Source organism: Trichophyton verrucosum (genome assembly GCF_000151505.1).
Source record: "Trichophyton verrucosum HKI 0517 chromosome Unknown contig00702_1.f1.exp, whole genome shotgun sequence".
NCBI classification, from domain to species: domain Eukaryota; kingdom Fungi; phylum Ascomycota; class Eurotiomycetes; order Onygenales; family Arthrodermataceae; genus Trichophyton; species Trichophyton verrucosum.
Genome location: NW_003315273.1, coordinates 44417 through 67547, shown reverse-complemented (window position 1 = coordinate 67547; position 23131 = coordinate 44417). Strand labels below are relative to the sequence as shown.

Here is a 23131-nt window from a genome sequence, read left to right as displayed (position 1 = left end):
CAGTTGAGATGCTTATTTGAGCAAGGACCGCCGCGATTTTGAACACAGGCATTATTTTTTTTTTTTTTTTTTTATTTTCTGAAAAATTAGAGGATATTCCCGTACCCGAGCAGAGACACCACCCCCCTCCCCCCCTATCCCCATTCCCCTCCACCAAGCGGGAGCCAGGCTCTCAATGGGAATAGTCTGCTTCGTCGATAAGATCTGAAACGGTCAAAATTCGTCCGGGCCAAGGACTTGCACCACTGTCGAGTATATATATGTAAATCTCCTCCAACTTGATCTTTAGTGAGAGTGTGGTTGTGCTGAGACCTCATAATAGAGTCCACGCCGTCGTTATACTGGAGTTTCAACATAAACATATACGTTAGCCATGGCTACCACAACCAAATCCCTCTATTTCAAAAAGATTCCGTCGGCATTCCCAGAACCCGGAGTACACATAGCTGTTGAGAATGTCCCTTTCGACCCCGAGGCCCCGGCCCCAGATGGCGGTTTGACGCTAGAATGCCTCTACACCAGCTTCGATCCCTACATGCGAGGCCGCATGAGACCAGCGCACGTCAAGTCCTATACTCCAGCATATAGCCTCAACGAGCCTATTCCCAGCGCCACCATCGCAAGGGTAGTTAAGTCCAAGAACGACAAGTATAAAGTTGGCGATGTTGTTATCGGCCTGTTGCCCATCCAAAATAACATCGTCTTGCCCGAGGCCCATCTCAAGTTCATCAGGCCGCTCGAGAACCCAGAAGGCCTTGAGGATCTTCGTGTCTTCCTTGGTCCACTCGGCATGCCTGGCCTGACCGCATACGCCTCTCTGTATGAAATTGGCAAGCCGAAGAAGGGAGAGACCATCTTCATCTCCTCTGCAGCCGGTGCAGTCGGCCAGGTAGTCGGTCAGATAGCCAAGCATGAAGGACTGACAGTTATCGGCAGTGTTGGTAGTGAAGAGAAGTTATCTTATATCGTCAAGACCCTGGGCTTCGACTCTGGGTTCAACTACAAGACAGAAAAGCCTGCCGACGCTCTCAAGAGGCTTGCTCCCAACGGCATTGACATCTACTTCGAGAACGTTGGTGGAGATCACCTCGAGGCTGCCCTCGAACATATGAATGATTTTGGGCGCATCGTCGCCTGTGGAATGATTTCGCAGTATAACCTGCAAATGAGGGAGAGATATCCTATCAAGAACCTCTTCTACTTCATTACCAAGCGTTTGACGATGCGTGGGTTCATTGTCAACGATCCCGGCATGGGTGACAAGTGGTCGAAGGAGCACCTCGAGCGTGTCTCCAAATGGATCAAGGACGGTTCTTTCAAGCCCCTGATTGCGGAGACGGTGGGCATCGAGAATGCGCCTGAGGGTCTAGTGGGTATCTTCCACGGAAGGAACCTGGGCAAGGCCGTCTTGAAGCTGTAGATGTAAGAGATAATCGATATGTGTACCTAATTCGCTGGTTTCGGCTTTCCACTTCTACTGCATTTTGGAGTTGTTAACTGTTGGTTTTGGTTAATTTTCAGTTTACCTGGGATGGTCATGGGAATTCTATTTCAATTAAGATAGCAATATCAGCCGTGAAAAGTTCACATTCGTGCCTTGTATCCATTGGTTTTTATAGAGGTCTTGTCTTGGTCGTTGTTGGTGACTAGGAGGAGTCGTAGAAATTGCTGATGTCTGAGGTCGACGGGCAGTCAGAACAGCACCGACGCCAGCACCACACCTTGCTATAACGCCTGCCACTCTTGTTAGATCAACAGCAACGTACTAAAGTCCAATACCAAGATTTGAATGCCTTTCGTCGATCCTACAAAACGTCGCAAGAAACGCTTTATATCCGCTGCACGTCTTACCTAATCGATCACGGGATTTTTCGGCTCAAGAGTGGACGCTGGCCAATCAGACGCCGCCGATTCTGCTGACTTTCCGCTTCCCGAGGATGTTTTTCGATGTTCGCTTTTGCTTCAAGTGCAACCAACGACGAAGATCCAAGTCGAGGAGGATATCGAACCGAACCACGACGCCGCATCGCAGCAGCCAGGACCAAGATGGCCTCCTCTATCGTTCGCCCCTCTGTTTCCGCTCTCCGGCAGAGCTGCCGCGTCGCCGGCTTCCAGCACAGATCGCCGTTGGCCGCACTGAGTGCCAACCAGCTACAGCGGACATGGTTCCATGCCTCGAGCAAGAAGGATATCCTGCCACCATTGCCCCGTGAGTACTGCGGAATATTGGGTGCTTTTGACAGGCGAGATGGAAGGAATTGAGAAGTTCTGGCCTTGAGTTTTCAAGATATGTTTGCTAATGTATCATGGTGTTGCTATAGAGGTTGTCCACGGAACCAGTACGTCCTCGCAAGAACTACATACGATGTCATCAAGATACCAGGTTAACTAATGCTTATCTATAGCTAATGATGCTGCTCCAATTCCTCCCACCTCTCCCACCCACGGAAGCTACCATTGGACCTTTGAGAGGTGTGTACTGGGCATATAATATGTACACTTACGTACGGGGCTGTGGTGCTGGTATAACTAACGCCTTTCTATAGAGTGGTTGCGGCCTCCTTAATTCCTCTCACAATTGCTCCATTCGCCTCTGGATCGGTCAGCCCTGTCCTTGATGCTGTGCTCTGCGGTACCCTCGTCATTCACTCCCACATCGGTTTCCAGTACGTCATATACCAGTACCCATCACCATCTGTTCAAGTGATAGTTTTGAGCTAATTGTATGCAGGGCCATGATTGCCGATTACTTCCGTCCATGGCGTGTGCCCAAGACCTCTGCCTTCTTGAACTGGCTCCTCCGCGGTTTCACTCTCGCTACTGCGGTTGGCCTGTACGAATTTGAGACTAACGATGTTGGCGTAACAGAAGCTCTCAAGAGGATCTGGAAGGCGTAAATGTATATATCCTGTATTTCTGCTTGTTTTGTACCCTGATACACAATTTTTTTGCCCCCCTTTTCATTTTTATTTCTATTCCTTTCCATGAAGTTGTCTTCGGTCCCATGGATACCTACATATGCATATAAAGCATTCAATTTCATCAAACTTCCCCCTCTTTTGGTGCGTAAAATACAGAAGTGGGAATCATGCTATCAATATCGGACCCGTAACCCTTTAACGTGGGCGTCTAACCGTCATCTGCCAATGCACCATGGTCTATTTCTGCATCCTCCTCTGCGATGGTCATTATCTTCTCGATGAGCTTGAGCGTAGCTCTCAGCGGCAGGCCGATGACATTATCGTAGCTGCCATTAATCTTCTCCACAAGTACTGATCCCAACCCTTGCATTCCATATCCTCCGGCCTTATCGGCACCTTCTCTTGTCCTCACATACATGAGCAGCAACTCGTCTGTGATCTGAGGGTCGAATCGAACGGTCGTCTCCTCCACAACCGACTCAAGCGCGTACCCTGGGGCCTGTGCACTCTCCAACGGTGCTATAGCGACAATTGCTGTGTACACTTTATGATCTCCTGCATCCCTCAGTCCCTGTAACATACTTATATGCTCTACCTCTGAGTGTGGTTTCTCCAGAATATCCCCTGTCTCTGGATTGACAACAATGGTATCGGCGGCCAGAATCAACGCTGGCTCTCCCTTTACCTCGTTGTCTATCTCCTGCTTATACACCGCCAGACCTTTCTCTGTGGCTGTTTCCAGCACATATTCAAACGGGGTGAGGGTCTTGGGGAGGTTTTCTGCTGTATTCGAGGGGATGATTTCAAGATTGGGAAGGCCGAGGAAGGCGATTATCTGTTTACGGCGAGGAGAGGCCGAGGCGAGGATTACTCTCTTCTTTCGCAGGCTCACAAGCACTGGAAGCGAGGGCGGAAGTGGCTTCGGATGAGGCTTGGATGCAGGTTGAGAGGCTTCGTAAGATGGTGGTGGATCGGATGGTATTCCCGAAGGGTGTGTCTGTTGGCTGGACATGTTGCTGTTATCTGTCTCGTCTTCGTCTTCCTGGAAGGATGGTATGATGTTGTAGACGTATGAGGTTGCACTCCTAAAGATGTTCATCTTCGAGGTGGGATGGCGGACGTTACTTCACTAATAAACAATAATACTCGTCAGTGCGGGTGTGTCCCTCGTTCTTCCCCGTCTTCGCTCCCCAAGTCCAGTAACTAAACACGAAGAAGAGCCGCATCGACGGGTCCCGTGAACTCTAATGGTGAAGCGAGTTTAAATACTTCACCTTCTGCACTTCACTTCCTACACTCTTCACACCAGGCGCCAGGATGGCGTCAGATTTCATTAAGGCCGGCTATTACCTGTATACCTCTGACTTGGGTCATTAATCAGATTAACACCCTTTCTTCGTTTCTTTACGCAAATTATTTTAACTACTTCGAGTAGTTATGGCTTCCCAACAACCATACCGTGAGGAAGTGCTTGACTTGCCTGGACGTTCTCCCATTCCGCCCCAACTTCACGACCACCACCAAGCATCATTCGAAGGGGTCATAAACTATGACCAACTACCGCCCCTGGCTGGAGTAGAGCGTTCTCGTGCTCAAGATGTTTTGTATCGAGTTGTTCGTCGTGTTGGTGATGAGGTTGGTATGAAGGAGGGGTACCACCGCAACTTGCTCATCCTCCATTCCTACGAGTTTTCGGCCTCAGATATATCAAAGGATATGTTTCTGCGGGTTTTCTTTAATTTTATGGGTTTCGATATCGACAGTGATGCAGATATTGACACAGACGATAGCCGGCTCACAGACAAACTCAAGGGTTTCGCAGATATGCTCCTCGACCAATTTTTTATCCCATGTTTGTGCCCCGCCTTTTTGATAGTAAATATATGACATTCTCTTTACTAATATCTACCTAGTGAAAGCAAGTGGGAAGAGAACACCACAACCTACGCCAGCTCAAATTTCTGCCATCAGAAGCATTCAATCACCCCATGAGATCATCGGCACCGTGGAAAGAGTTTCGTATCTTAGGTCCTTGTGCCTTATCCGCGACCGTCATCGTTGTGTTGTTTCTCGAGTTTTTGACATGCAAGAGGAGCGTCGCCGACTGCGTGAACATGGACCAGTCGTGATGGATGACGATGGAAATGTGATCAAAGTCGAAGATCCAAGGGGTTTCTTGGAAGTTGCGCACATACTACCACATTCCCTTGTAAAAGTGGAGAAGGACTTGCAGCTTGTAAGTTATTATAACAAAAGAAAATCTTCATTGCGGGTATACTAACTGTTAAGTAGAATGATGCAAGAAGGACTGCCATTAATATCTTAAATATGTTTGATTGTGATGTTGCAAGCCTCATAGAAGGGCCTTACATCGATAGTCCTCGCAATGCTATCAGTCTCACACATGATTTCCATAACATCTTTGGAAATTTTGAGATCTATTTTGAAGCTGTTTCGGGGGAGGAAAATACCTACCGTATCGAAAGTATCGACACTCCAGGTTATGCTGAACGACTAGGACTACCTGTGACACGGAAACTGTTTCTTAGCGATGGGAAAACGATCGACCCCCCATCTCCTCGATTACTCGCTCTACACCGGGCAATAGCTAAAATTCTGAGTCTCTCGGGCGCGGGGGAGTACATCGACAAGCTGTTTCGGGACCTTGAAGAAACGGGCGTGCAGGAGGATGGATCAACAGATCTAGGACGTCTTATTACATTTAGACTCGGTGGCGGGCAGGATTATATCGTTCAAGCGTACTAGCAGCTTCTGATGCAAATAGGCTTTGCTGCAGTCCCAGGGCGTCTCTAAGTTGGTTGCAAAGCCTGAAAACGCAATGCTCAAGTATTGATGCTCAATCTAGAATATTAACCTCTCATTTCATGTTTATATTCTGATTTACTTGTTAAACACAGGTAAAAAAATGAGAGCCTAAAAGCCACTGATTTGACATTGACTTGATGGGTATCACCGCTCAATACGTCCATCCAAACCCCCATCCCCCCCTTAAACCTGAAAGCCCCAAGAAAACGCCGCCTGCCCATCCATACTGCAATGTGTGTAGAAAAATTGTTAAACGACAAAATCATCTAATGGCTTCCGTAACATTGCGCAGCCTGTCATCGACTTTTCCTCCCCGCTGCTCGATCTCTTCAATCAAATCCTTTCGCTCCTGGACCTTGAGTTGCATGAAATCAACAGTTTTGCGCAAAACCATGCCCTCGCTACGGCCCTGACCAGTCAGACCCGGCACAAGTTCGGTTAATCGGTCGAACCCTTCACGTATGGCTGCCCGGCGCTTTTGCTCAGAGGCAATATGGTTGTTCTTCTTCTCCTGCTCAGAAAGACGAGGTTTCTCTCTCTCGGACGTAGCAGGCCGGGCATCGGAGGGCGAGTTGGACGTTCTCTTCGTCTGCTGCTCGGTATCTTCGCCGGGGGTTGAGCTAGGCTTTCGAGCGGCGGCAGCTCCTGTTGGCGAAGTTGCAGGAGCCATGACGATGGATAGGAGGGGGTAGGAGGGGGTAGGAGGAGGTAGGCTGGTAACCCGTTGGCGAGCAACAAACAAATAACACGGAACACAAAGCGCAAACGGCCCTTTTATGGCTTCTGCTTGGTTGGCCGTCTCTCTTGGGCACTCGTCTCGTCCTTCATGCGACCTTGATCTTGCTATTTCTTTGCTGTTCAGATGACATTGATTGGAAGTTGAAAAAAGGAGCTGCGGAGCGCGGAGGAGAAGCCCGATAACGGGAATATCTCCGCATGTGAAAATATGACTAAGCAGTTACGTCATTAATTACATAAGACATCACCTAACTAATGCATGATTACCTAATCTATAACATCATACTTAGATGAAAGTTGGACTTTAAGGGAAAAACAACCTCCAGGAAGAAGAAGAGGAAGAGAAGACGATGAAGAACAGGAGCAGAGCAGCGCTTTGTCTCGCGATGCGATTATCTCCCGCTCGTTTTGAATTGAGTCTTTAGGAATTACGTCTCTACCTGAATCTTTCTGATTGATACCATGAGCCAGACACTTCGAGGCGGTTGTTCTTGTGGGCGAAACAAATGTTTCATCAACATCCCACTTGATGCCAGTGACCAGGCCGAGGTCTACTTCGACTCGAGCAGTGTCAATCGTGAGTATTCTACCGCGCATAGCTCAATGATGCGTTCGTCATATGCTCTGATTGCTGATGTTGTCGTCTATAGGTCGGACGCAGGCCGCTCCGTTGACCGCATGGCTCCGAGTGCCTCTTGAGTGGTATCAATCATCAACCGTGTCCTTCTTCCCTGACGAGACTCATTCTGCTATTCGACGCACTTTTATCCCTCCGGATGATCCGCATTGTCGGCGTGTCTTCTGTGGCTTTTGCGGTACGCCATTGACTTACTGGACCGAGAGTCCTCCCGAGGAGGCTGATTACATGTCGATTACGGTGGGCAGCCTCTTCGGCCAGGACCAGAGCGCCCTTGAGGACCTGGGGCTACTCCCGGAAGATGTCGATGCTGGAACACAGCTTGCTCCGGTTACATCTAGTAGAAGTATTACTCCCGCGGCTTCCTCGTCGAGGCAAGTCGCCTCCGCGGAACCACAGGTGTTTGTTACCCGCCAAAGCGGTACTCTGGGAGGAATTCCTTGGTTTGAGGAAATGATTGAAGGAAGCCGACTGGGGAGAGTAGGGAAACACCGCAGGGGCGTCGGAGGTAACGATACGATGCATGTCGAATGGGAGGTGACCGAGTGGCATGACACCGTCCCATCCATCTCCACAGAGACCAGTGAAACCACTGGTAGCCCAAGGATTTCCGCCAAAAGAAAATCCCCTCAGGTTTGTTTATCTTATGCCATTATTACTATATGCTAAGACTATTGGCGTGGTCTAACGAGATCGTTAGGAGTGAGCCGTCTTTCTTGACTGCATATCAAAATTGCCTCCAAAAGCATACCCCGGAGGCTCGACTGAAGATCTCTCAAAACTGTGAACATGTCTTGACTTTTAAATCTTTAATTCTGCTATCCGATCCCGTATTTTTCAATCCATGGCCATTGGAGTTCAGTTTTGTTCCATTCCCTACCATTGTTATGGAGTTTTCTTTCTGACATCAGATATCATCTGCGATCACCGGCATTCTGTACATCACCCATTGATTATTCTGGAGATTCTTGAAATCAGCCAGAGAACTCTTGCTCAAGCTTGGATTGTTGGACCCTAATCTATCATAATATATTCACGCGTTTGATTCTAACTATATATTGTGCTTCTGAAGAGCGCAATATTCTCACCATCCATTGCGATTATGATAATTGTATAGTACTAAGTACTATTAGATATTGACTTGTTTTTCATATTTTGCCGGAGACCTTGATATCATTACTCTCTAAGCCTCTAGACCTGGCAAATTCCTTAGTCTCCCTTTGTCCTTTGACCGGATTTATTCACAATAGGCTTTTATTTCAATATTCTTCTCGCACTCGAGCTACGTGACAAGTTATTCCGTTGCGTACTCGAACTCGTTCATTTCTTTCCCTTCACACCAACACATGTCATCTCCCACCTTTTAAACTACAACATTCATTTTCGTGGAGTCTTCTGTCCTCCAGCTTATGCTCTAACTGATACCGAAATGTGTTCACTCTACATCTTGTGATCTGTGTATGGCCCATACAGGACGTGCTTGCTGAGAAGGTCTACGCCTCTCATCTACTCGAGCAGACACGTTCAACATGGAGGACCAGGTAGATGGAATGGCCGTTTGCGAGCCTACTATTACGAATGAGAGCACGGTTTCAAACAATTCAATCCAGTCCACTGACAATACGCAGCCAGCTTACCCTCGGTTTATGACACCCATCAGCCCGAGTCACCAGCTATTCCCCCCCAACTCAGGCCTTTCTCGAAGACCCTCGGTTGATAGACCTAAACAATCACGCCCGGAGACACCTACGAGGTCCTTGCCTGTTAGCTCTAGCAGACCACGTCAGAAGACTTGGGCATCAGTCGCGTCAAAGGGAGTGGATGCGTTTCGTTCCACATCGGCAAAGTCGACGAACTATAGCAAAAGAACTCCTTACAAAAACGGTCAATCCTCAGGTGTTGTACGTGGAAAGCATGTTCCCAAATGAAAGCTTACATGACTGCTGACACCTGCTTGCTTAGGGTTCTTATCGATTGATTTCTGTAACTCAAACGGAGCAACAGTCTACCCCATGTCCAGATAGGAGCTCCAAGGAGTGCAATTATGTATGTGAACTGCATAAACGCGTCTAAATTGCTAGAACATCGATTCTGATCTGTTTGATTCCCCCCCTTTACTTAGAATGCTCCCATTCAAAATGTTACTGATAAGAAGCTTGCTTCGGAAAAGCCATTGCCCTACCCACCTGGGCCTATTTCAGGGGTTGATACAACATGTAATTCGGATATACATACTTCTGTTGAAACAAGCAAAGACTTATCGCAACACCTTCCTCCTTGTTCTCCTTCTGATAAGGAATGGGCGACAACTGCCTCAGAACAAGCTGAAGACAGTAAGGAAGATACCACAAGCAATGACCAACCGAATGGTAATGATGAGATTAAGTTGACACGGATTGAAGAAGAAGACGCACACATTCCAATCCCTGATGGGGTTCGTATGTTTGCGGATGCTTTATCCAAACTTACAAAGGCCACAGCTTGCATGGAGGTTGGTAAAGAAGGTGAAGGGCAGACAAGTGAGGTGAAAGAAGATTACCTGCCTGAGAGTAGTGCGGCAGAGGCTTCTAGTCTTGACTCTACGAAATGGGGCACATCTGCTCCCAGTCAATCTTCAATGGAGAGTCCGTTTTCTCCACCTAGAAAGCCTCAAAACTTGAAGGTTGTTACCGATTTCTACCGAAATCCAGTACAGACGGAACGAGCCTTTGCTTATCATGGCACAGGGGTATCTCCAGGCTATTATTCTCGGGTTCCCAAGTCTAACCCATTTAGAGACCGCCCTAGGGTTGCATCTTCACCTGGCAGTATGAACCATTTCCTGACGAGAGAGAATAGAGCATCCTCTTGCTCATTTCAAAATTCTCCTTCGCCTATTAGGACACCTGGTGCCATGAACCCCAGACAAAAGCCAATGGGAACACCTACTCCATCAAACCCCTATTCTCCAGCCTCACTAAATACTACGCCTCGAACGGACAAAAGCGGTTCTAAAATTCCTCGAATGTCGCCGCGGAATTTATTCCCTGAGAGTGGTTCAGGGGCTGGTCATAGCTCAAAAACAACTGTCTTCTCTCCTTCAAAGAGAAGCTCAATCCCACTCCCTACTCGTATGCTCCAGCAGAATAGGGAGGATAACGGGCCTGGAAACTTACCTGAAGGTACCACCCCATCTGCTATTTTTGATAGAGCAGAGAAATTCACCACCAATGGGGCAGTGGCAAAGGAAAGTCCTTCTGGAATGGACAAGGGCAATATCCATTCTAGCATAAATCTGCGACACGGATCCCAGGGTGAAATGAACGGTAAAACCAAGGAAATAGAGGAAAATGCCGACCCATTCTCGGATGATATCACTGTGAAGCAGCTTTCGAAATCTGCCCCATGCCACGGCCCGCAACTTCGTATTTCATCAGAGGCTGAGCGTCTCATCATGGGTGAAGATGATATCAAGGTGTTGGAGAAGAATATGAAAGAGAGTCGTGGTCCTAGTCGTGGTCCTAGTCGTCAATCCGGACACAAGAGGGAATTTAGACTCTCCACTGATAGCCTCTTTGCGACCTTTTCCTCAAAGCGCTCCAAGAGTTCATCTTATCGGCTGTCCTTCAGTGGTAAACCTCCAGCGGAGGAAGGCAGTCCTACACCTGCTGGAGGACCAGCCGGAAAATCAATCTCAAAAGCAAAGAGCGCTGAATTTGGAATTCGCCGAGCATCCTCTGGCCATCGGTCAATGAGACGAAAATCTTCCCCCGAAAAGGAGTTACCTCATCCAGCTTCGGACAAGCTTGATGCTGACCCGTTCCTAGACACAGAAGGTAAAGACTTGAATTCAAAGCAATCTACATCGATAGATAGGGAACCAATTGCAGAGCCTGGAAAACCCAACGAAGAGCCTTGCAGCTCCCCAGTTATTGAATCTGCCAAAAAGAGCTCTATTCCCGTGGCTGTGACAGACAATTCCCCATCTCCATCCAAGTCCGCTGGCCCAGTAGAGCGCACTAGGAAGTCCCAGAATGAAGCATCTAAGGTGAATTCTCCTAGAAGCCCTCGGCATAATAGCAAAGTTAGTGTTACGTATGGCTCGCCTAGAAGATACCCACACCGACAGTCTACCGATAGAGCCCACTATAGGCCTAGACCAAACAATGATATCCACATCGGACCAGATCAGCCTTCGTCACAGAATGCAGATAGCCAGGGACAGAAAGATAAGCGTCATAAGAAGCGTCATCACCGCTCTGCTGATCCTATCACCACCGCTCCGCAACCAATCAAAGGCAAAGGGTCATCTTCCAAAGGAGTATTCTCCAATTTCCGTGGATTGTTTTCAAAGAATAAATCTGAGGCACCAAAAGAAATCATGCGCCCTTTGATTTCTTATGCGAAGCCAACGGTTACGAGTAACTTCAAACTATCTGTGCCAGCGTCTCACTCTGTTCCTCATCTTGGTACTGGTGGAAGCGGAATTCCAAGTGGCACTTCAAATGGAGACATCAGTTACCGCCACCTCGAACCTCCACGCTCCCCTGCACTAAGAGACACTGGAAGGATTAGCACTATCACGATGGAGATTCTTGATTCAGCGCGGAATGAAGTCGATACATCTCGCAAGGAGAAGCTAATTAGAGTAAGTGTCATTAAACCCTGAATGTTTCTAAATAATTGCTAACTGTTGGCGATCATATTTTATAGCTTGGCAAGATTCTTATTGAAGCCGTGAACAATTCGCATGATGCTGAAAAGGCAATGTTAACTGCCATCCAGGCGGCAAAAGAGGCCGAAGTTGCATGCGCAATGGCAAAGGAAAATGCCATGAAAATGAGCCAGGTTGCATGCGATTGGGCCCGTCCTTTGGCTTCTGCTAAGGACTCTAGTGCCTAAATTCGAGATGAATAAACTATGATACCCGGAGCCTTTACAAATCATGCATGTTTGAGCAATTGACCTGTGATTCAACCCCGGCTTCCGCGATCGATCTTGTCATTGATGGCCTAAAAAAAATTGTCTACCTGATGCGGTTCTTGATGCCAGGTGCCTATCCATGTCTTGATTCCCTTGGGCTTTTAATATTCTAAGGTGCTATGCCTGGTATGGTGCTCACCCTTCGATGACTGAAGGCTATTTTACCGATATTGCAGCCCGTATAGGTTCAATGTTACATGGAGTGGGCCTTTACTGTCTATATTATCCACTGCCTATGGGTTAATAGCACAACAAGAATTGAAAAAGTTGACGTAGCATTTTTATGTAGCCATTACTGTCTGAAACCTAACTCTAGTCATGAATTTGGCTCTATAGTTTAGCTTTCACATCGTTCCTGTTTTTATTAATCCAGTTAGATGATTCAACCATGGACAGAGGCAGTTCAGTGGATGGTTCATACAGATAGGCTATGCATTCAATCTCAACGTCGGTATCTAACGGTAGCTGCTTCACGGCAACGCAAGTCCGGCACTAACACACTGTTAACAAACCAAAGATCAAAAAGTATTGGAATAACTTACTGGTTTCGGTTCATCTTTGAAATAAGACTGGTACACCTTGTTCATTTCCGCAAAGTCATCCATGGTGGAAATGAAGACGTTTGTTTTGACGACATTCTTCAAGCTGCTGCCGCCGGCTTCCAATACTGCTGAAAGGTTCCTTAGAGCTTGATGCTATAGAGGGATCAGTAGTTGACTATAGTATATTGAGGCAATGGATATTCGGACTGACCGTCCTCTCTGCAACGCTTCCAGAGACTAATTGATTTGTCTTGGGATACATTCCAATGCTTCCAGAGCAATATATCATGCCATTGTGGACGACGGCCTGAGATAGCACCGGAAGTGGCGCAGGGGCCTTGGTTGTAAGGACAGCAGTTTTGGTAGGCATCCTTAACTGGTTATAGATATAGCGATACACACTCTCTTGATGTTACTATTGATCTGGAGTAATGCTATTGACTTTATAATAAAGAAGTTGGAATGGATCTCGGCTATATGAAATGCGGAGGCATCGGCGTGCTGTTGATCCGGAATTGCAAGGCAAATACGAGCTGGGAATTTTCAACAAGAGAATCAAGGCCATGAACCTAAGGAATTGAAATACTGGCTATAGTGTAACAGGAAGTAGGAGACTAGATCGTTCATGTTGATATTCTTTTATTTTCTTTTTAAGATCTAAATATCAATTACGGTATCACGCAATAGGATGTATATATTAGCCCTCAATGCCGCTCCATGCTTCTTCCTCTTCGATGGCATCACCATCGGCCTCTTGAGCAAGCTTTCTGGCCTGACTGCCCTTGATAGCCCCTTTCTTCTTATTCTCCATCCTCCTTTCAAAACCGCTTTTAGTGCTGATACGGGTTGCGCGGCGGTTCTTATCATTGACCATTGCGGGTGTTCGTCTCCGGGCCTGGACTCCATGGCGCTTTAATTCCTTTTTGTCATTCTTTGTCAAGTCGGGAAGCGCATCAAGAAGCCATTTCTGTATACCTGGCTCGTGGCCTTCACCACCACGGAGTTTCTCACTCGCAGCAATCACATTGGCAATATTCTTGACATACGGTATATCCTCCTTAGTGTAGAAAGTAACCGCAACACCACCCTCTCGACCAGCTCTACCAGTCCTCCCAACTCTATGCACATAAGCAGCAGCTGAGTTGGGGATATCGTAATTGACAACTCCGTTGATTCCACGGAAATCCACACCTCGAGAAAGAAGGTCAGTGGTAATGATGATCCAGATTTCTCCTTTCCTGAACCCAGCCATAACATCGGACCGTTGAGAGTCGGAAAGTTCCGAATGTAGAACCGCGATCCGGGAAGAGCCACCTGCTTCAGGTGGAATATCATACATCAGTTCAGAATGCAGAGCCACTGCTCGTGGAATAGTTTGAGTGAAAACGATAAAAGGAGGACGAAGATGTTTGCCAGCAGATGCTGTAGCCGTTGTTGGATGTAGAAGTTGTCTTAAACCTAGAAGCTTGCCTTGCTCCGTCGCAGCGTACGTGAGTTTATGGGAGATGTTTGGGACAGCAGAGTCCTTTAGACCAACAACTAGTCTGACGAGGGAGGACTCTTCTTCTAGGCCTAGAGCCTTTTGACGTTCACCAATGGTTGCCTTGGCCAGTTCTTCGATATTAGATCCCATTGTGGCAGACCACAAACCGACACGTAGCCTAGGGTTAACGCATGATTGCCATATTTTAAGCGTTTGATCCCGGAATAGGGGGTCAAGAAGCACATCTGCTTCATCAAGGATAAGCGACTCGACTAAAGGCATTGAGGCAAGCTCTTTATGGCCGTTGTCAGAAAGTGCGTTGACTAATAACAATGGAGTTGTAACTAGGATGTCACTCTTCGTTACTGTCGCAAGAGACTTTGCTCGTTCTTTTGGCCGTTCCTCATCACTGTCGGAATTGCTTCCATCCTCACTATCATCATCTTCTTGTTTGGTATAATCTCCACCACGTTCTTCTACTACGCGCATACCCTTGCGCATAGATGTAATCTTAACCCCAGTACCCAGAGCGAGCTTTCTGCCCTCATTTGTAATTTGGCTCGCAAGCTCTTTTGTCGGCGCAACAATAACGCCTAGAATTCCTTTTGACTGCTCGCCAGATTTCTGGTGTCGGTGTTTCATTATCTTGCTGATAAGTGGGATCATAAATGCCAATGTCTTCCCGCTTCCAGTGGGAGCAACCGTAAGAAGGTCAGGCTCACATTCCAAACCTTTGCTGGCCTTTTCATCTTTTGTCAATGCACACAGCCCTCCAAGCAGCATTGGTAGACAGCCAAGCTGTACCTCTGTAGGTACAGTATACCCTTGATTGCGTATATTTTCCAACAAACGCCTTGAAATATTATACCTCGACCGTAGCAACTCAAACGAGACGAGGGGTTCGGGGTAGAGTGATTGCAATGCTTTCCGCTGTTTTTTCGTGAGAGAAGCAGTTGCAGACTCTTTTTCTCGCTTCCGTTTCTTGGACTTCTTCGCTATTCCGGCATCGTCGCAGTTTATCTTTGGTGTTCGAAGGTCAGTGACTTTGATCTTATGAGACTTCAAGATAGATTTTCTATCAGCTTCAGAGAGTGAAAGTAGCTGTGCATTAACATCATGGCGACCGTTATCTTCGTCACTGCTCTGGTCTTCCGCATCTATGACCATAGGTATCTTCGAGGTAATTTCGGGCGCAGACGAAGCCGGGCCGCTAAAGAAATTCAGCGCCGTATCCTTAACTTCAGAGTCCTCTTCATTACCCGCCCCTCGCTTCCTCTTCTTCCCCCGATTATCATCATCGCCTCCTTTTGCATTCGGCCTAGTTGGCTTTGCAGGAAATAACTGTGGTGTGCGAGCTTCGCCGGTTGATGGCAGAGGACTGGACGCCGCTCCCTTGGCGTTGGTTGAAGATTTGATCTTTGTAGACCTTGTAAGGAGCTTGAAAGCATCCATAATCAGGAAAAATCAACCAGAACAATTCCCCCACGGCCTTCCTTTTCTCTTCGAGTTTCTCCGTCGAAAGTTCTACTTTTCAAAAGTATTTGATCAAAATTCATATATCGCTTAGTCAACGTGTTAATGAATTAAGGTTTAATATCATGTGATAACGAACCTTAAAGTTTATTTTTGACTTCAATAAAAGTTCAACTTTCACCAACTTCATGATTTCTCTGTAATGCCATTTGTTGTTTGGTAGTTATTATTGATAAGTATTATACGGAGTACTGTACTATATCCTGGTGATATTACAGTGGAAACCTACAAATCCTATTGGGCAGCTTGCTTATTGTGCTTCTTACACGTATCTTAGTCGCACTAGCTATCACAGCCAGGGTTCAAGATGACACAAGGATAAGATGTTTCCAGGTGGAGTGTTGAGCTTTGGAATACAATAAATACCTGTCGATCCAGCTTCTTCAGCACCATTTTCTCTGTCCGCATGGGCTATCTTTTGCATTCTTTTTAGCGTTGAGTTCATACAGTTAGCATGCCACTATGGGCCAAATACTGTCGATATATAGCAGACTGAGGAATAGGAAATGGGATATTCTGGATGGTTAGTCCCTATCTCATTGCTAGTCACTTGTTCTCCTCTCTGGGGAACAGCTTTCACTGCTGTTCCTGGATTTGAATTAACCTAGCAAAAAAGAGCCCGAAGTCGCCAAAGAAAATGATCTCATGTTCCAAGGATTCGAATGGCATGTTCCGACAGACCAACAACACTGGAACAGACTTCGAGAAAGCCTCCCGCGGCTGAAGTCAATGGGTGTGAACAACATCTGGATACCTCCTGGTTGCAAAGGTGCTACAGGCGGTAATGGATATGACATCTATGACCTGTATGATGTAGGCGAGTTCGAACAAAAAGGCCAAACTGCAACAAAATGGGGATCAAGATCGGATCTTGAAGCATTCGTTTCTTTAGCAAACGAGCTTGATATCGGGATATATTGGGATGCTGTCTTGAACCATAAAGCTGGAGCAGATACTAAGGAGAAATGCGTGGCTGTCGAAGTGGACCCAAAAGGTGACGAAGCTACAGTTACTTGCTCAAGACTTTATTCTAACAGTCCAATAGATAGAACTGTCAATATTACTGAGCCAAGAGAGATAGAAGCCTGGCTGGGCTACGACTTCCCCGGCCGTGGAACCAAATACAGCGAGCTGAAGTACCATTGGTACCATTTCAGTGGAATCAATTACGACGCCCTCCAACAAAAATCTGGGATTTACAAATTAGTCGGCTCGGGGAACAAGGATTGGGCCAAGGATGTCAGCACTGAGAATGGGAATTATGATTATCTCATGTTTGCAGACGTGGACTATTCCAATACTGAGGTAACGAACGATGTTAAGCGCTGGATCGAATGGCTAGGAACCGAATTCAAGCTAAAAGGACTGAGACTTGATGCAGTCAAGCATTATTCCCGAGGGTTCTTAAAAGAGTTTATTCAGCATATCCGAAAGACTGTCGGGAGAGATTGGTTTCTGGTTGCAGAATATTGGACGGGGGATATTAGCGATATGCTAAATTATCATGATCAGATGGAAGGTCTCGTGTCTTTGTTTGACGCTCCCTTAGCAGGGAGGTTCTCCCTCTTCGCCAAGGAGGGTCAAGACTTACGAAGAATATTTGACCAGACCCTCGTGCAGGTTCGCCCACAGAAAGCAGTGGTATGTCCTAAATTTCAAATATATCCGATGGCAACCTATCTAACTATTGCCAGACCTTTGTCTCGAACCACGATACGGTGAGATTCCATGTAGATCAACAAACATGACGGCACCCGCTAATATACCCTAGCAACCAGGGCAATCACTCGAAGTAAGATTCCAACAATATCGATAACCGCAATCTATTCACCCCTTGCTAACCCGTATATAGATATTGATTGATGCTTGGTTTAAACCTCTTGCATATGCGCTAATTCTCCTCCGTCAGGATGGTTACCCCTGTTTGTTTTACGGTGATCTCTACGGCATAACCAACACGGAACCCAAGTATCGGCTTCCACCCGTTGATAAGTTAGCGGCTTTAGCGACGATTCGAACTATGTATGCTTACGGGAAACAGAGGGACTATTTTGATAACAAGAAATGTATCGGTTAGTTTCTCGGAGACCTTTGATTTTACATTTTCGAGATTGAAAGCTTCAGCTAGTTACTGATGCAACTGCAGGCTTCGTTCGTTATGGCGACACGGCGCACCCATCTGGGCTGGCGTGCGTATTAAACGCCAGTACTAGCGCTGCGCCTATGTCGAAGACAATGTATGTTGGCATACGGCATGCCGGTGAGAAGTGGACGGAAGTGTTCACATCTGGTGCGGTGACCACAGCACCCGTAGAGGTTGATCCTCGAGGTTATGCCGAGTTCAAAATTGGCCCAAAGAGTGTCAGTGTTTGGGTTGACGAGGGGGCCGAGGGTCGAGGGCAGATTGACGTGATCGGTGAACAGTTTGTTGATTGACCTTTAGAGTCCAGCACAATCCAGGAAGGAGACTCGGCGGAAAGGCGGTTTTGCATTTCGATTGGATATTCCAACCACAAAGTGACTAACTAGTTAATTCCGCATTAACTGGATAACTAATGCTCGGTCATGAATTTCCGACACATCAGACGATCGCATATTCAATGGAAACGTGTTTCCATCGATATCATCGTTCAGAATAATATATATTTGACGACTTTCTTTTCTTCAACAGGCTCCCGTCTCCACCCGAGCGCGAGGGCGACCTGTTGACGCCAATTTCCCCCGTTCTTCAAGAATTCCTTTTTCTTTTTCTCCGAATCCCGAGCATGCAACAACCAATAATAGCCCCTGTAGGAAGCATTTTCGTTGTCTCTCTGAATAAAAGTGACGTCTCATACGGAGTACTCTGTATATATAGAGATGTTTTGGTCGCTTGTATTTTTCATAACGCTGTCTATGGTCGTGTAAGGGCCTAGATGTGTCGCCGACAATTTATGTGCCACTACGGAGTAGTTATCCTGGTACTCCATACGGGAAATGCATCTGTAATCTTTGGCTAGGGTTGACGCATTGCTTCCATATCGGCGGTCATGCACTCAGACCTTGCTCACACCATGCACCTCGTGGGTGTCGATTCAGGCGAGGTCCCGCCAGGCATCAGCAGCGGAATCTTCGTGTTGCACAGCATCAGGAGGCCTTCTTCGTGCCGGTCCCGCTCTTGGCTCTCGGGCTAAACTAAACCCGTTCACTAACCAACGCGTTGGTTAACATCACGGACTGGCAGGGCATAGCTAGTAGTAAGTGAAGGGCTCTGGTAGATGCTAGGTAAAGCAGTTGTTCTCTAAAAGTACTGATGCTGGGTCTCTCACCGCATTAGTTATCTAACTCTGTCTATCGGTGCAATGCTTGTTCCCGTCAAAGCGTCTGCAGGCATTCGCGCTAAATCCCGGTACGATGTTTCCACGAGTCGACAGTCTCCACCCAGAGTCAAGGCCTGGAATTATTATATTATTTTTGAAGGATGCAGATTCAAGGGTGGGGGAAAGGCCAAGTGCGTATAGTTATCCCGAGAAAGTGCAGGAAAGAAGAGACTTTCAACCAAAAATGTCGGGTCTCTCCCTCGGCAAACGTTTCAGGGACCCCCGGCCCTAGGCTAAACGAGACCAACAATTCCGCACTCTCATCCTCCTGAAGTTGCAGACTAGTGATTGGTTAGTCAGTTATCAATGCTCCTTATATCTTAGACAGGAGGTCTGGAAACCCGTATAGAAAAGAAATGCATGAAAGAAGCCGTGCTAACCGGGCTGTCCCCACGGTTATTCCACTACATATGCTGTCTTCTTCACATTATTGTGTGAATATGATGATCTCTTCCCCTGTTATTTCAAACTGATTAGAGCCTAAAGACGTAACCAAATATGATATAATGTTGTGATGCCCTTCGTCGAGAATATAGAGGATGAAACATTCCCCCAGCTCTCTCGGTTTAAACTCGGCATTTCTGTCTTGGCCTTCAAAACTGCGAAGCTGTAAGAGAGATGGGGACAGTCGAAAAGGCTCCGGCACAAGTTGATGGCCAGCTAAAAGAAATCGCTGTAGTTGCTAGTGAGTGGCCCAGAACATCGACGGACCATGAGATGGTGCTGATTCCTCCTCAGATCCTGTAGCCGTTCCAGAAATACTTGCAGGTTCATCATTATCCGAAGTAGTCGGTAATGGCGATGAAGAAGGCAAAACTATGCCTATTGGAGGCACTTACAAGTCTTCCTATAGATGTCGCCGTGTAGCCTCCAAGACAATCCTGTCGTTCCAGGCAAAAGACCCCGAAAACCCAATAAATTGGTCAACGGTATGGATTCAGTCTCTGTGCAATCCCAGGCTGAGCTGACAGAATATAGAACAAAAAACTGTTCATTCTCTTTTCTGGAATCATGAACGTGCTAAATAGCACACTTGGTTCTTCTTTGCCCAGCGGAGCGATACCCTATATAGCACGGGAGTTCAACATTCGATCTGCTGAACAGCTGACTCTTCCAATCTCTCTATTTTTACTCGGTTATGTCTTCGGGCCAATTGTGTGCGGGCCCCTATCGGAGTCTTATGGGCGTAAGCCGGTGGTTATAGTAGGCTTTGCAGCCTTTATGCTCTTCACGCTTGCGTGTGCCTTATCGCAAAGCTGGGCTGCTCTGCTGGCTATGCGGTTTTTTGTCGGAGTGTCAGCATCAGCGCCTATAGCCGTTGTTGGGGGAGTGTTCGCCGATGTGTATGATGAGCCCAGGACAAGAGGGAGATATATGGCCTTTTTCATGGCAGTAAGAGCAACCCCAGCGTTCATTCAGATCAAAGGCAAGGCTAACTTTTGCAGTCAACATGCGCGGGCCCAATTGTTGGCCCACCTGTCACAGGGTTCATATCAGTAGTAAACTGGAGATGGAGCTTCTGGGTAGGCTTGATATTTGCCGGGTTGACAGCCCCAATAGTTCTCTTGACGCCCGAAACATATGCTCCAGTGCTTCTGCAACAAAGAGCTCGGAAACTGCGCAAGGAAACAGGTGATGATAAAATAGTTTCGGCTCTCGATCTTGAGAAGAAAGGAATCAAAGAGACCTTGACTGTGACCCTGACAAGGCCTATTAGAATGATCATATTTGAATCAATCGTGCTTTTCACGTGTCTATATCTAGCATTGGTTTATGCCATTTTCTTCATGTATTTTCAGACATATCCGTTAATTTTTCAAAGTGAGTATCTGGACAATTGGAGTGAATGGGAAACAAATGAATGCTAACTTGTTTACCTTGGAAAGAGACATACCATATGAGCCCAGGAATTGCAGGGCTGATGTACCTACCAAGTAAGTTGATCTCCCTTTATTATCCCAGTTCGAATTAGCCTGATAAATTGGATTAGTTGGCGCCGGAGTTGCTGCAGCCCTCGGTCTATTTTTTTGCTGGGATAGTTATCTTAACCGTTCAAAACTTCGAAACGCTCCTTGGGCAGACGTGGAAGAATACCGGCGACTTCCACTAGCTGTCGTTGGGGGCCCGCTATTTGTTGTATCTCTCTTCTGGCTGGGGTGGACTGCTTCACCCAATATCCACTGGTCTATCCCCATGCTCTCTGGCATCCCGTTCGGTGCGGGATTCCTCCTCATTTTTATTGCAATGATCAACTATCTTTCTGACGCATACGAGACATTCTCAGCAAGCGCACAGTCAGCTGCGAGTTTTGCTCGAAGCATTCTTGGAACCGCCCTCCCAGTAGCAGCAGGCCGCATGTATTCATCTCTTGGTATAAGTTGGGGGTGTAGTCTGCTTGCTTTTGCCAGCTTGGCTATGACAGCGATTCCTTTCGCTTTTATTCGGTACGGAGATCGGATAAGAGCCGGAAGTCTCTTTTGCCAGCACTTGAAACAGCTTAAAGAGCAAAAGTTGAGAGAAGAACTGGAAGAGGAGGCTAGTGGTCAAGCTGCTGAACAGCCGGTACGCAGTGCAGAGAAACCAGATATATTTGCGAGAGCTTGAGGATGGAATCGATAGTGTCATCATGACTTGATCCCTAAATAAATAATGCCTAATCCACAAAGAATTTGTTTCGCATTAGAGTAGGTTTACCCATAATGAAAGTCTCTGAAGCTCAGTTGACTGGGCAGCAATAGGATGTGCTTTTCCTCACGGCCCCGCAGAACCAATCGTATCAAACATTGCAAATTTCTGGTCACGGCATAGCTGTAAAGAAGCTATTGCTAGACTAAACAAGATCCCTCTATCAAGCAGACACCATCGGTGGTTTTGTTATGTTGACGTGGAGGATGAGGTTGGTTGAAATTGGAGTTGTTTGTGCACGTGACCCTCTTGAGGCTCAAAATTGAAAAACGTTCAAGCATCGAACTTTAAAAAAAAAACATGAATTTACTACAACCTCAGGGTTAATGCAGAGTTACCGTTAGGTAAGAACAATGGTCGCAATTAAACATCGAAATGGCATTCAAAGGTTATATACTTGCTATAGATCAGCATGCACTGATCTAAACATTAAGAGAATTAAACATGCAGCGGTGAGCCGTTGACTATTATAAAAGAGATGAAAAGAGATGAAAAACATCGATTGATCAGCCATCGTGGATTATACCCCCCATTACAAGACTTCAATGCGAGGTCCAGTTGAACCGACGTTCCAGTCGATAATGTCATAATCATAAACACCAACGAACTCATACCCAATGCGCTTGTTGACGGGGCAGTCAAATTCAGGATATCCATTATAACCCTGCACCCACTGTGCAGTTCCGGAGACCAAAACATAGATTCGGCCACGGTGTTGGTCTCTGCTGAATGGGCTCTGAATGGGCCAGGTTGGCGGGTTAATCACGCTGTATACGTCAAGCTGCTGCGAACCCTTGGATATATCACCGGCTGAAGTGTCGAAGCGGAGTCTGCATCGACGACCGTTATAACTCCCGTCAAAATCGAAGGTGACGACTGCGCTGGTTTCTTCAGCGGCTTTGCCATTCTTTACCACCAGGGGTCTTCCATAAACGTCATGATTGGTGATACCAGTGTTGATGTAATGAAGGAAGGTGTCTTTTGGGGAGACGAATTGAGTATTGCGTGCTTCAATCTCCGGGTTGTTTAAATTCGCCGTCGGGGCAGCAAGGACGACAGCTGCGGCAGATACAAAGAGGGCAGTGAGCTTCATATTGGCTGGGTGATGGCGTGAACTGAGATAATCGTGCAGAGAATTCTAAGTTTTCTTTGGAGTGAAAGGGAGATCTGATTGTTGGCGATGATGAGAAGAAATACAGATTTTCTGGGGAAGATTGTCTAATTTATACCCCGATTTCTCGCCTTGCTATCCTCTATGAGAATGATACACTGCCATCCCTCAGCCTAGTTGCATGGGACTAATTGCACTCTGCACTAATTAAGCTGTGGAGTTCTATTCTTGGAGCTATGGTACCCAAGCTTCTGCATTACCCAGAAAAGCAATTGGATAAGACCTCTTGGACACGGAATGAAACTCGAAGCCCCAAAATGAAGTACTACAGATA

At 46.8% G+C, this 23131-nt stretch overlaps 12 protein-coding genes across 12 annotated transcripts; 7 read left to right on the top strand and 5 right to left on the bottom strand.

Annotated features, from left to right (window-relative positions):
* Positions 1–373: 373 nt before the first annotated feature.
* On the top strand, positions 374–1420 carry TRV_06424 (alcohol dehydrogenase, zinc-containing; the record flags this gene model as incomplete). Its single annotated transcript, XM_003019504.1, has 1 exon — positions 374–1420. One exon carries the CDS (start codon positions 374–376, stop codon positions 1418–1420), a length of 1047 nt encoding a protein of 348 aa, XP_003019550.1.
* A 527-nt stretch (positions 1421–1947) lies between these two features.
* On the top strand, positions 1948–2897 carry TRV_06423 (uncharacterized protein; the record flags this gene model as incomplete). Its single annotated transcript, XM_003019503.1, has 4 exons — positions 1948–2209; positions 2406–2472; positions 2547–2666; positions 2732–2897. 4 exons carry the CDS (start codon positions 1948–1950, stop codon positions 2895–2897), a joined length of 615 nt encoding a protein of 204 aa, XP_003019549.1.
* A 232-nt stretch (positions 2898–3129) lies between these two features.
* Positions 3130–4020, bottom strand: TRV_06422 (uncharacterized protein; the record flags this gene model as incomplete). The annotated part of the gene is made up of 1 exon (XM_003019502.1): positions 3130–4020. One exon carries the CDS (start codon positions 4018–4020, stop codon positions 3130–3132), a length of 891 nt encoding a protein of 296 aa, XP_003019548.1.
* A 338-nt stretch (positions 4021–4358) lies between these two features.
* TRV_06421 (uncharacterized protein) lies at positions 4359–5687 on the top strand (the record flags this gene model as incomplete). The annotated part of the gene is made up of 3 exons (XM_003019501.1): positions 4359–4773; positions 4835–5157; positions 5214–5687. 3 exons carry the CDS (start codon positions 4359–4361, stop codon positions 5685–5687), a joined length of 1212 nt encoding a protein of 403 aa, XP_003019547.1.
* Positions 5688–6009: 322 nt separating this feature from the next.
* On the bottom strand, positions 6010–7082 carry TRV_06420 (uncharacterized protein; the record flags this gene model as incomplete). Its single annotated transcript, XM_003019500.1, has 2 exons — positions 6010–6697; positions 6772–7082. The coding sequence occupies 2 exons, from the start codon at positions 7080–7082 to the stop codon at positions 6010–6012; spliced, it is 999 nt and encodes a 332-aa protein (XP_003019546.1).
* Positions 7083–7350: 268 nt separating this feature from the next.
* TRV_06419 (uncharacterized protein) lies at positions 7351–7791 on the top strand (the record flags this gene model as incomplete). Its single annotated transcript, XM_003019499.1, has 1 exon — positions 7351–7791. The coding sequence occupies one exon, from the start codon at positions 7351–7353 to the stop codon at positions 7789–7791; it is 441 nt and encodes a 146-aa protein (XP_003019545.1).
* Positions 7792–8651: 860 nt separating this feature from the next.
* Positions 8652–12003, top strand: TRV_06418 (uncharacterized protein; the record flags this gene model as incomplete). Its single annotated transcript, XM_003019498.1, has 4 exons — positions 8652–9023; positions 9127–9168; positions 9245–11749; positions 11815–12003. 4 exons carry the CDS (start codon positions 8652–8654, stop codon positions 12001–12003), a joined length of 3108 nt encoding a protein of 1035 aa, XP_003019544.1.
* Positions 12004–12414: 411 nt separating this feature from the next.
* TRV_06417 (uncharacterized protein) lies at positions 12415–12996 on the bottom strand (the record flags this gene model as incomplete). The annotated part of the gene is made up of 3 exons (XM_003019497.1): positions 12415–12549; positions 12627–12779; positions 12838–12996. 3 exons carry the CDS (start codon positions 12994–12996, stop codon positions 12415–12417), a joined length of 447 nt encoding a protein of 148 aa, XP_003019543.1.
* Positions 12997–13323: 327 nt separating this feature from the next.
* Positions 13324–15561, bottom strand: TRV_06416 (uncharacterized protein; the record flags this gene model as incomplete). The annotated part of the gene is made up of 1 exon (XM_003019496.1): positions 13324–15561. The coding sequence occupies one exon, from the start codon at positions 15559–15561 to the stop codon at positions 13324–13326; it is 2238 nt and encodes a 745-aa protein (XP_003019542.1).
* Positions 15562–16287: 726 nt separating this feature from the next.
* TRV_06415 (uncharacterized protein) lies at positions 16288–17403 on the top strand (the record flags this gene model as incomplete). Its single annotated transcript, XM_003019495.1, has 2 exons — positions 16288–17283; positions 17377–17403. 2 exons carry the CDS (start codon positions 16288–16290, stop codon positions 17401–17403), a joined length of 1023 nt encoding a protein of 340 aa, XP_003019541.1.
* Positions 17404–19619: 2216 nt separating this feature from the next.
* Positions 19620–21605, top strand: TRV_06414 (uncharacterized protein; the record flags this gene model as incomplete). The annotated part of the gene is made up of 5 exons (XM_003019494.1): positions 19620–19686; positions 19749–19930; positions 19980–20393; positions 20447–20822; positions 20992–21605. 5 exons carry the CDS (start codon positions 19620–19622, stop codon positions 21603–21605), a joined length of 1653 nt encoding a protein of 550 aa, XP_003019540.1.
* Positions 21606–22218: 613 nt separating this feature from the next.
* Positions 22219–22779, bottom strand: TRV_06413 (uncharacterized protein; the record flags this gene model as incomplete). Its single annotated transcript, XM_003019493.1, has 1 exon — positions 22219–22779. The coding sequence occupies one exon, from the start codon at positions 22777–22779 to the stop codon at positions 22219–22221; it is 561 nt and encodes a 186-aa protein (XP_003019539.1).
* Between the last annotated feature and the right edge of the window lie 352 nt (positions 22780–23131).